Below are 12,731 nucleotides of genomic sequence, written 5' to 3' on the forward strand. Positions count from 1 at the left end.
ATTTATTTACAATACATTTTTCATTCACAAAGAAAATTGGTGTCCTTAAAAGGTTGGATTTTCCTACATTTTTTGAATTTGAATTGCATTAAGATCAATTTCCAAAAGATGGCTTTTTATTTCTATTTTTAATCAACTTTAGCATGGGTGTGTAAACTTATTCAAACCACTGTATATCTGTCCTGTAACTATGAAGCAGGAGCTAGGAGATAGTTAGCATGTTAGCATGAAGGCTGGGAAAGAGGGACTAGCCTAGCCTGACTCTGTCTAAAGGTAAGACACTTAACAAAACCAAGCACACCGGAGCAGTGACTTGTTGAAATCTCTCCTCAGAATGATGATGTAGTTCAGGAAGTCACAATACCTAGCCTAGAAAACGTCCAGCACATAATCCATAAAACCACAACATGTTGTATTCACACCTCGGACTGCACAAACAAGACACAACATGTGTATAAGTGAGCTGAAGAGGTGCTGGTTGGTGGCTGTTGTTTCTTTTGGACAGACAGTCAGGCTAGCTGTTTCCCTGTTTCCAGTCTTTGTGCTAAGCTAAGCTAAGCTAACTGGCTCTAATTTCATATTTACCATACAGATACAAGAGTGGTCTCAATCTTCTCATCAAACTCATGGCGAGAGAGTGAATGACCATATTACCCAAAATGATAAACCACTCCTATTAAGGTTCAGAAGTTGTTGGATGTATGGTTTTAAGTCTTGTCCGGGGTCTGTCGGAGTATTTTGAGTCTCTCTAATTTAAGTTAGAGCCACTACTGGGAAGGTTTAAGGGGCAGTCCTCTTGCCACAGAAGTAAAACGTCCTCTGCAAAATTTAATGACGCCGAGGCCTCATGTTCCCTCAGAGGTGTTTCCAGGTCTAAATGAGAATAGTGAACTGCTCATCAAATTATTGGCCGACTGCTTCCAAGAAAAATGCATCAAGGTTATCTCTGATCTTTTTTATTCTTTATTTTATTTACTTGTAAGCGTTAATACTTGTGCGTAGTCCTCGAAGACTGGCTGGGCCTTAAATTGGTAAACAACATAACCTAGAAAAAGACCACGAGTACCTATCACAAGGTCAGAAATGTCCCTCTTGCATTTCAATTATGTGGCACCATCAAGTGCAACATGGCTTGAATTTTCGAGTCATCATTACCATGTTATCCAAATACATGAAAGCAGTCCCGCTGCTGCTGCTACTTTGAGTAAATAAAAAAGATTTTCATGCGTGGAATTTACAAACTGTCCGTTTAATCACTGATATAGGAGTTTACACTCACCACGCAAACCTTTGCTCAACACAATGGACATAGAAAAAAATCTCTCTCAACAAAATATCAACAAAATCTATGGGTTGCCATCCTTTTCTTTCCCTGGCCTTCAGCTAGAAAACATTTTCCAGCAGAATACACAAGTGTAGATATCACAGTTCTCGTGTCTTGCTTCTTTGTGTCCTACGTCCTTGTGTTGTATGGCAGGTAGATATTGGTTCGCAGAGGCTGTGGCCTTTACTCACTCTGGGTTTTCTCCCTCCCCAGCTCTCCCAGCTCCGTGGGAGAGACAGGAAATTCACCTTGGCCCATGCCCTTGTGGAGCAGATCATGTTGCACGAACCGTGCCTGGCCACTTTTACTCAGGAGTTGGCAGAATTTGAAACTGTCCCTGGAGGTATGTGCTAATCCAGATTTGATCAAAGCTGTGAGAAATCTGTGTGTCTGTTAAATGGAAGTCACTGTTTTTTTTTTACTCTATGTTGGATAGCTTCCATCAAAGGCCTGACCGCAGAAGTAGATGGTGAGTAGATCACATTTTACTACTGTGACCAAAGACTGCTGACATCTCCGTACTATTGTCCCAACTTTTGTTGCTTCATTCAAGATATTTGTGAGAAAGTACGATAGCAACATTTACTAGATCTTTCTGTAATTACAGTTTTAGTATACTTTGTTGAAACACCATAATCTTATTGTCAAGGGAATACACACTATGCATGGGCTCAACCTCATATATTGTCTATGGGATGACTTACAACAGTTGCCACAAGCGCAAATACATCCCATCACACCTGAGACAGGAGATGATTTAAAGCAGCCATTTGCTTCAGTGGTCAAATATGATAGATGGTAACCAATGTGTGTGTGTGTGTGTGTGTGTGTGTGTGTGTGTGTGTGTGTGTGTGTGTGTGGCATCAGTCCTGAAGAATGAACTGCAGAAAGTCATTCAGTACAGGAAAACCTCCAGGAAGAGAAACGCTGGGGTTCACCCAAACTTCTCCAAAGACCTGAAGGTGAAGTAGTAAATCCTGTGTTATTATTTATTCATTCATGCATTCATTTAAAAAGGTACAATGTGTCTTTTTGGGAACAAACACGGTAGGGGTGTAACGATGCGCCGTAATTTGGTCAGAAATGGATATAAATGTGTAAGAAATGAATCGCAATGCAATTTTTAAACAGCCTAGGGCATAATCTACCTTTGATTTCACTTGTTTGTCTTCTCAGTTGATTTATTTAACCCTCGTATCCCTCGGGTCAAATTGACCCAAGACTTATTTGGGGTTTTAAAAGCAATTCTGAAATAACTTTTTACAAATATTGTCTTTATCCCTTGTGTTTTCTTCCAGTTAACCATGAATTTGCCCTTCCGGGTCAAAATAGAATTTTTTTTGATGCTTTTCCAATGTTTTTTCCTTCTTCTGATTAATTTGTCACTTTTTCCATGCTTTTGGCGCTTTTTTAAACACTTATTCTTGGAATTCATGGTCAACAAACCTCATTTGTATCAAATTATGCATAAGGTTTCGGTTAAAAAGGCAGAAATTATGAATTATTTTAGCTAATAGTGAACAAAAGATGTTGAGTGGATCACAGAGGGGTATATGTCAAAGTTTAGTCCGAATACTGTTTTGAAATCATAAAAAGAAAAAAAGAAATCAAATTCTATAAGATGAAATAAAACACCCAAAAAATTCAATGAAAGTAATAAGTAAAATTACCTGAAGAGCGTATGGAATCATCCATGTTATTTTTGGGCAATTTGGTTGAAAGAAATCCATATTTCTGATTTAAAACACCTTGAAACGGGCCAATTTGACCCACACAAGGGTTAAAGAGATTTTCTTTTAAATTGTAAAAATAAAAAAAAATACTTTAGTCATTTTGATGTGAAATTGGGGTTCAAAAATGAACCATTAATGTTTTATTTTATTTGTGTTACTTAGGATGAAATAAAATTCCAGTTGCACTTCTGATAAGAGAAAACGTGAGAGAATCGTACTGTGAACGTAACATCTTGAATCCAGTGGAATCATGTGCTGAGCGTCGTTACGTTCCTAAAACACAATATTTATTACGTGGATTGTTTCACGCGTTTCCATCTAATAATGGTCTTCTTCATTATCTCTTTTATTGGAACATTGCTACCTGTTGGGGAGAATTAGCGGCACTAGGGATGTATACACAACTTCAAATGCATCATTTGGATGAGCTAACCCTAACCCATCCACCCATTCACAGTTTTGCAGTAATCCCCCCCCCACTGTCACCTGATTGACACAATCTGCCACCCACGTGTCACACCACTTCTTTTCCTTGTGCTTTTCTCCGTTCCCTAGATGGCGATTGAGAAATACAACGCGGATCTCTCTGCACTGACGAAGACGTGTGAGGAGATGAAGAAACTCTACTCCGTCATTCTGGTAATCCATGAGTTATCAATTCAATATGTCTCTTGTACGGCCTCGCAGATGGATCGTTCTCTCTTGCAGTAGTGTTTAGATGGCCCTCTATAATTAGTTGTCATCTCCCCGACCTACACACTGGGTTAGTGCACATGTTTTGAAAGGAATAAGTCCCCAAGGTTACTTCTGTTTCACAAGGTGTCCTTCATGGCTACACGAGGATATTATGCATCTGACATAGTGTATGACCCGGGCCTCCACGTCATTTAACAGCAAGCACAGCTCATCTCATTTCATTTACAGTAGCTCAGTCCGTTTGGAGTTGGGTTGGGAACCAGAGGGTCTCTGGTTCAAATCCCCATATAGACCAAAGTATGGTGGTGGACTGGTAGCTGGAGAAGTGCCAGTTCACCTCCTGGGCACCTCCTAGGTGCTCTTGAGCAAGGCACCGAACCCCCAACTGCTCAAGGCGCCTTTCCATTGACAGCCCCCCCACACACACACACTCTAACATCTCTCCATTTAGAGCATGTATAGGTGCTGTGCATGTGTGTGTGTAATTCAGGCCTGTGTGTGATAACAACAGTGTAAATTGCAATTCCCCTGTGGGATTAATAAAGTATACATTACATTATTAATATTACAGTTGGCAAGATGTTTCAAAACCAGTGAGCTGATAGGGATAAGATTTACAGAGAAAACGACAAGTAGGGTTGGGCCATCTGTCTTCATATCGTCCAATCGTGGTTGCTCGAGATCCGATCTTTGGGGGGGGGGGCTTAGAAACAGAGGCAGAGCAACACACTTAAAGTAACATAGAAGAACCTTTCATTAAACACTATTTGAGCATTTAAAAAAAAATCAAGTCTCTATTTATAATGCAATATTTGCAATGCAATATTTATTTATTGTTAATACTTACTTTAATTTCATTAGAGTGCAATATTTAATACTCAATCACTTAATCTCATTACTGTGTAATATTTAATACTCAGGACTTTTTGATACACCAAACTATATTTTTTGCATAATAAATGATATTATAATATATAACACACATATACAGTATAATATACATATATATATAATATACACACCCTTTATCTTTTTTACTAATTTATATTGTATTTACATAGTTCCTCTCAGGAACGTGCACCACTGATTTTTTTCTGGACTACTTAAATATTACATTTATATTTTATATTTTGACATTTTGTGTTGACATTGTAAAGGCGTTGCTTCGATCTCGTTGCATAGGTGCACTTGTGTATATTGACAACATTAATATTAACATATTTAAACGGCTCCCTTTCACAAATCTGTGTCTGTGTGACAATGTCACAGCATTATGTTCAGTTTAACATAATATTTTCATCTTTAATGTCACAATACATCATTTCCATAATGTTAGGTACTCTTATGGAGCCCATGAAGGATTTGAAATTTGCTCGTGCTGATTAACGGGGCTCAGCCTCACCGAGCAGACAGGCCGCTCCACCAGAAACATCTAGAATTTACTTCTTAACCCTTGTGTTGTCTTCCCGAAAATCAACACTTATTGACGCTTTTTAATCAATGTTTTTAACTTTTACGTTTTTCTCAACTTTTGGACATTTTCAACACTACGTAACACTAACTTATTCATTTTAGTTTTTACAATGTCAATGTACCTCATTTATAGGAAATTATGTTTGAGTTAGAAAAGCAGAAATTAGGAATTATTTAGACTACAATCAAAGGAATGGATGTTGGATAATCACAGACTGGAATATGTCAACTTTTACTCAATACTATTTCACAACCACTTCAATTCTTTTCTCCAAATGCTATAAAATTGAATAAGACGCCCCAAAATTAATGAAAGTAGAGATCTGTGCTTGCCAAAGAGCGTTGTGTAGAATCATTGTTATTTTGGGGAATTGCAATCGGGTAGTCAAAAAGAAAATTGTTCTAGGAAAAGGGGTTAATTTGACCCGAAGACAACATGATTGGGTTAAAATTGCCTTAATACCAGCGTAGGAAAAAACAAACAATTGTTGATTATCCCTCCAATCGTCGATACACGTTGCGATTGCCAATCGACATAAGCCTAACACACCATAAAGACAGCAACAACACCAAAATAAGCATTCCCAAGACACAAGCCATGCATAGCACCGGAACTGTTGCACTCAGGCAGGAATGAGGACCCAAAAGCAGAGATCAGGGAGGCAGGCGGGAGCAGGTAAACAAGGAGTTATTTAACAAAGTTAAAGGAAAAACACAAGGAGCAAAAGGAACAAGCAAAATCCCAAAACAGGTCCAGGGGGAAGGCAATACAAAAACCAGAGTGACGGCACAGGAGAAAACTCAGAGGGACGACCTGGAACACAACAGGACAAAAAGGAAGGACAAGGGACGCACAGACATTACATACACAAGGTAATGAGGTAAAGAGAGGCAGGTGACAAGAGGGCATGGAAGCAGGTGGTAAACATCCGGTAATCACAAGAGCAGGAAGACACAGGAAGTAACACTAAAAACAGGACGAGACAAAACCAGACTTCAAAATAAAACAGGAAACAGAACATACAGAAACTCAGGGGAACACAAGACCGGGGAGAACACGAGACAGGACAACAGAACCAAAAAGGGGGAAAAGAACCCAAAACAAAACCCCAAACCACAACAAGAACATTAGTACAGTAATACACCCACAATGCCCACTATTCAGTACAAGTAGTCATCCAAGCACGAAGCCACAAAACCCAGCCAAGCAACACCGATTACTGATTTGACACCTTTAAACATGCACAACAGCAATAAACAGTAGGACATAAATATACATTTGCAGCCTTGAAATACGCTGTACTATCTATTTTGGATAATTTCTTCAGGATTACCGGACAACTGCTGCTGTCTACTGTAGCCAGAAAGTGAGAGAGGCGAGTTCATCCTGACCCTTAATGTGCTATGTCACAGTGATGAATGGTCTACAACGGTTTAAAAATGAGAAGCTGCATGAACACCCCTGGTGGGTTTCTGATTGGCTTTTTTTTTTAAAAGCCCACAAGGACACATACCAAAGCATTTGGTTTGCTGCTTGTGGGGATTCATATTTGGAGAAATCCTTTTTTTATTTCATTGACATCTCATTTTACATATAGTGGTTACAATGGATTCAATAATATGTGTTCTATTTTAGATTTGAATGCTGTTGAGTGGAGACCAAAAATGATTAGATTCTTTAATGAGTTTGTCCAAGAACTGTAATTGCCTTTAAAGGTGCAATATGTAATACTGACAGCTAGTGTTTGAAATAGTTACTGCAGTACAAATTCAAAATACTGGAGAGAGTGGTCTCCCCCGCCCCCCTTGTTAGTTGCCAGGCTGAGACCGAAGCATCCACAACAACGTTGCTAGACGCTTGTCTCACATATATTACGTCACATCACAGAGAAGTACGCTAGATGCTAACGTTAGCTGCTGGCTGTATTGACAGTCATAAAAGCCCGTGCTCACGCGGAGCTCTGTGTCCAACTGACAGACACACTCCCTCGGCTTAGAATTACAGTAGGAACCGCTACAAATACCACTACCTACGTAAAGAGGAAGATAGTATAAATATAACAGTAATAATAATAACATTTAAAAAAAAAACCTTTGGCCATTGTAAAAGACATTTACCATACATTATCATAAAGTGTCAGTATCAAGTACATAATTTGTGGTAGTGGGGGACTGCTTTCGCGCTCTCCCCTGAATTGGGGGTGGCAGTAGCTCTGGCAGTAGGGAGCTGGGTTGGTAACTGGAGGGTCACTGGTTCCCATACGGACCTAAGAATGGTGGTGGACTGGTAGCTGGAGAGGTGTCAGTCCACCTCCCGGGCACCGCCAAGGTGCTCTCGAGCAAGGCACCGAACCCCCAGCTGCTCTGGGTGCATTTCCATAGGCAACCCCCCCCCCCACTCTGACATCTCTCCATTAGTGCATGTGTGTTTAATTCAGGCCTGTGTGTAATAACAACAGAGTGAAAAGATTGTAATTTCCCCTTGCAGGATTAATAAAGTATACATTATTAGCATTGGTGTCAGAAACGCTAGCCTTTCAATTTAGCATTTAGCATGTTTCCTTAGTCTGATGATGCATTGGGGTCATTTTGGGATTTAAACAGTAAACATATTACACATATTGGACCTTTAAGCATTTGTGTTGTTCATCAGATCTCTCTCACACATATGAGATTTAGTGGAAGTACCAGTTTGTGTATTCTTTTATCACACTGGTTATAAATGGAGGACATTTCCTTTGCTCACTAACTTGGTTAGATTAGGTTTAGATAGTTTATGTCTACTTTGACATCTTAACAGGTGCTACGTCTTTTTTTTTTTATGAAGTCCCCACCAAAAGCAATCAGTACAGAAGTAGGGTCTGTTTTCTCACCTTTCCCACATGTCTTTGGACAATCCATCATCATAAAGACCCATCCTGGTGTGTTTGAGCACAGAGATATTACAGCCTGAGATGTGAGCTTTAGGACTAGTAGGGAATTGTGTTTTATTAGGCCCACGATTAGATTCCTGAGTACTGCAAACTATTTCCACAACTCGCACATGAGGAAGAAAACGGGGAGGTTACTGAACACAGTCAAGGCTATAAAGTAAATGTACATCCTTCTCGAATGTATCTATTTGGAGACTGGTGTGTATAAATCAACAAAGGGTTAGTATAATGTTATTACATGTAATTTTTTGGTTCCCACAACATAAAGAAATAGTTTGGCATTTTGGAAAAAAAATGCTTGTTCGCTCTTTTGCAGAGAATGAGATGACAAATTGTGCAGTGAATATGAAGCTAAAGCTATTAGCTTAGCATAAAGTCCAAAACAGGAGGAAACAGGTTGCCTAGCTAATTTCCTGGAGTATCTCCATCACTGCCCTTGACATAATGCCCGTAAATCCAAAACTTGTCACCTTTACACTTTTGTACAGGCGAAATAATTAAGACATAACGTGAACTTTAGAAGTCCCTTGTACAAAGACTCATGTTTCCAGTCTTTACACAAACATAAGTGGTATTGATGTTCTAATCTACAGGCGATATTTTCAGAGCCCCCAGATGATTGGCGAAATATGTACTTTTTTTGCATAGCAACCGGACAACCATTGGTTTAAATTCCAGTCTGGTAGTGCTGAGCAAACTGGAGCCCGGAGAAGACAGCCTATTGGCTACTACACCAAAATGATACATCAACACCACCACTGTCTCGTTAAGTGAAAAACGTTCTCAAAAATCATTAGTAGCATGTAAATAACAAAATATTTTGTCAAAATGAGAGATTATAAAAAAATATAAATAAAAAAACAGTCAGGCAGATTGGCGGGAGGTCGGCGCCCCAGCGCCCTCTATGGGTCAGTCCCCGCTGTTTTGGAGGTTTACACATGTAAATATTCATCATTTGAGCATGGTATCAAAGTAATTGGGAGGAACTGTTAATACCACAGCTATCCAGCTCCACTCCTTTACGTTTAAACCCAACCCTTAGTCCCCAGTCCCACCTGCGTCCCACCCCTCCTACCCGGATTTCACAGTGTGGAGAGCCTGTTCTAAAAGTGTGTGTCTGAAACTTCCTGCATGTATAATAAACCCCTTCAGGAGCGTTGGAGAAATGATTGAGACTGACTGGGATGTGGTGTTTTGCAAGGGAGCATCCAGTTGGGGAAAAGACGTCACATCTCGTTACGGGGGGAGGAGAATTGATAATGATGTCCTTGAATAGCCAGGATCCAAATGTATTAAACATAGAAAAATCTCATGGAAATTATTGGGGGGTTGATTTTGGAGAGGTTTTTTATTTGTAGTGGTCCTGAGGCTTAATTTTAAAAATTAACAAATAGGAGGAGATATTTTATGCAACACGCTTTGTTACAAATCCGCTCTAATATATCATAATTTGATAATTTCCAAAGACTTTTGACATGTTGTATGCCTTGACATGACATCGACAATAAAAGTTGACAGTTATGTCATATTACCAGCTTGTCTTCATGTAAGACATATCTTAAAAACACTGTGTCTGTAAGATTCCACCTAAAATAAGGTGCTTTTAATTTGGCTTCTTTAAGCAAATGGTTCAAACCTGCAGATGACACATAATGCTTCTGTTGGGTGTAATGAACATATCAGAATCTGGTCTTTCATCTAATGCTTTTGTTGCTTTGGTAACACTTTATCTTAACCCTCCTTATTTAGCATTTCTAATTTAAATAGCAAGGAATAGTTTATAACTCACTATAATCTAGTTCTCACTATAATCTAGGCTCCTATATGATCTTGGATAGTCACTTCCTGATGTCTCCGCTAGTTTTTCCAGGAAACCGCTCATCTAAGCTAACATACTACATTAAGAAAGATACACTAGTGTAGAGATGTGAGGAGTTGTTATGTTCAGGCAGGAAGGAGGACCCAAGAGCGGAGATAGCAGGTAACAAGGATTTATTCACAACAGTCCAACGAAAAACACAGGGAGCAACGAGCACTGGCAAAATCCGAGGACAACAAAAATCCAAGAAGTCAAAAGTGACGAAAGTCCAAAAAAAGAAATACAAAAAACAGGGAAAATGCACGGGGGAGAGACTCATGGGGAATATCTGACAGGACCGCAACACATGCTGACTGGACACGTCAACAGGACAAAAGGATCTGAAAAGAGACATAGGGAACACAGAGGTTAAATACAATAGGTAACGGGGAACAGGTGAGACGTCGGGTGAATCACATTAGGACGGGACAGGACAATCAGACTAGACAAGACTAGACAAGACAGGAAACCAGACTATCAAAACAAAACAGGAAGCAGAACAAACAGACACTTACCGGGGAAACACTGAGACACAAACACGAGGAGACAAGACAGGACAAAAAAACACAGAAGGACAAAAAGAAACCAAAGCACCCACCCAAAACCATCACAGGGGTATCTCTGTACTCATCTAACTCTCAACAAGAAAGTAAATAAGCTAGGGTGACCTGTCCCCGGTTGGATTTGTCCCCGGAAATGTCCCCGGTTTTCACTGCGACTGACGGACCCGAAATTGGAATAAAAGACAGAAAACACCGACCAAACGGAGCCGACAGTTGCTCAAGACAGCCAGAGCCAGCGCTGCTCAGAGCTCAGAGGTGTTTTAGAAAGCCGTGTTTTACGATGCTAAAATCACTGATTATTTACATGGAGTCTGGTGGGTTTAGCGAACGCAATTTCACAGACTTTTATATTTTAAAAAGGATCTTAATCTGTAACAGAAAGGTCTACCTCCTTAGAAATCCTTTCCATAATGTTGTCAGACACTTAGACTGAGTCTGTCAGAAGCAAAACGAGCACTCATATGAACGTAAAGCTGGACAATTATCCTATCACCTTAGATTGTAGCTTGTTTCTCTGCTGCCGACTGATACTTTATTGTACCGATACTCAATGAGCTGTTGCAGAAACGAGCCTGAAGCAATTAAGCAAAAGCTGTCAGGTAAACGTAGTTCAGTAAACATTACAACATTCCCCTCTGAGGTGTAGTGGAGTACAGTATGAAGTAGCAGCAGGGGTGATTCTAAGATCAGACCTTTGGGGGGGAGGGGCGCGCTCAGCCCCTAATGCGAACAGCGCTAGGTCTAGTTTTCCCCGTTTTCAGTTTTACAAAAATAAAAACAAGACATGTTTTGGAGGTATATACACTTCTAAAATGAAAGTGTCCCCGGATTTTGTCTGAGAAATCTGGTCACCTTAAAATAAACCAAAATGTTAAACAATTCCTTTAAAACGTCTGTAATGAATGAATCTGTAATAATAATATCAGTAACCATATAACAAAATAAAGAAATACAGCAACTTATGGCCTTTTTAAATCTGTTAAACATAATAAAAATGGGTGACAGCGGCAAAGTTTGAGCTTGAACTTTAACCTGCACAGTCAACGGCATGTAATAAGTCAATTAGTACACTTCGCAACTGTGACCCTTTCTAATAAAGTTTGACTTGTGAATTACTCATATTTTATGCCAGCGACCCTTAACCACCTAGGTATAAGTATTAATTGAGCAGTGCATGTCTACCTCATTGTATAAGTGCACTCAATGAATGGATTGCATGCTGAGGCAGTATATGAGGTTATTATATCAAAACAATTGTTAGGAATTTGCATGACCCAGACACCAGTTACCTTCTTAAAGCGAATGCGGTTGCTAATCGTAAAATAGTTGCCTCTGAGAGTGTAACTGCTGTCAGACCAAAGTTTTGAATTCCCTGTTTTTCTCTCCCGTCAAGGTTAAATTCGGCGAAATGGCGGATCAAGACTCTCAGGAACTGTTTGGGTTGATCTGCCAGTTCATCCACGACTTCAAGCGGGCCCATGCTGAAATCATATGAGTGTGAGACTGCAGCGATGCTTATTAATCAGGTCTTATTGTCTTAGTCACAGTTCAGAGTGATTCCAATACAAAAACAGGATATAACTGTTAATACAGCATCTGATATTGAAGATTCAGTAAAATGTTGCATGGATTTATATTATCAATAGCAGATTGTATATTTTTCCTGTTGTACAGATATTATATTTTTTAATGGGGTTTGGATGCAATTCATTGTATAGACCATGAAGACACCATGAAGTGTATGCTCAAGCCAATTCACTTGGATAAAAGGATGTCAGCGGAAATTATTTTGTGAATATAAAACCAATCTACGTACTGTACGTTGCATTATTTCAAGTCAGAAGATTATTTTTTTTTTTCTACTGACATTTATTTTGATACAAATCAGTTATGCTGGATATTGAACTCCTGGGTTGGAAGAAGCACTTGGATGCTCAAGTGTGCTGCTAATACCCACAGCTGTATGCTGGAAGACGCACAAAACAGACATCACTATGCAAGCCAGCTGAGGCTGCTGTACTTTGGGTGTGTAATTATTCTGAACATGCGATTGTGCTGTGGTCGGGGACGTTTCCAATTCTGGGGGCTCCATGAGGAGCTCCAAGGCTGTCTCTGATTAAGGAACAGAGCTGCACTGTTGCATGATGGGGA

The 12,731-nt window shown here is 39.6% G+C and overlaps 1 protein-coding gene across 1 annotated transcript in view; it reads left to right on the forward strand.

Annotated features, from left to right (window-relative positions):
• The window catches only part of LOC116692727 (formin-like protein 13), a 37,519-nt gene extending 25,124 nt beyond the window's left edge, over nt 1-12,395 (forward strand). The window contains exons 8-12 of the mRNA XM_032521214.1: nt 1,538-1,667; nt 1,761-1,793; nt 2,192-2,286; nt 3,613-3,696; nt 11,974-12,395. Coding sequence (XP_032377105.1) covers nt 1,538-1,667; nt 1,761-1,793; nt 2,192-2,286; nt 3,613-3,696; nt 11,974-12,075 — 444 coding nt within the window. The 3' untranslated portion in view covers nt 12,076-12,395. The remainder of the gene's footprint in view (nt 1-1,537; nt 1,668-1,760; nt 1,794-2,191; nt 2,287-3,612; nt 3,697-11,973) is intronic.
• The last annotated feature ends 336 nt before the right edge of the window (nt 12,396-12,731 follow it).

Source organism: Etheostoma spectabile, chromosome 7, assembly GCF_008692095.1.
Source record: "Etheostoma spectabile isolate EspeVRDwgs_2016 chromosome 7, UIUC_Espe_1.0, whole genome shotgun sequence".
Taxonomy (NCBI): Eukaryota; Metazoa; Chordata; class Actinopteri; order Perciformes; family Percidae; genus Etheostoma; species Etheostoma spectabile.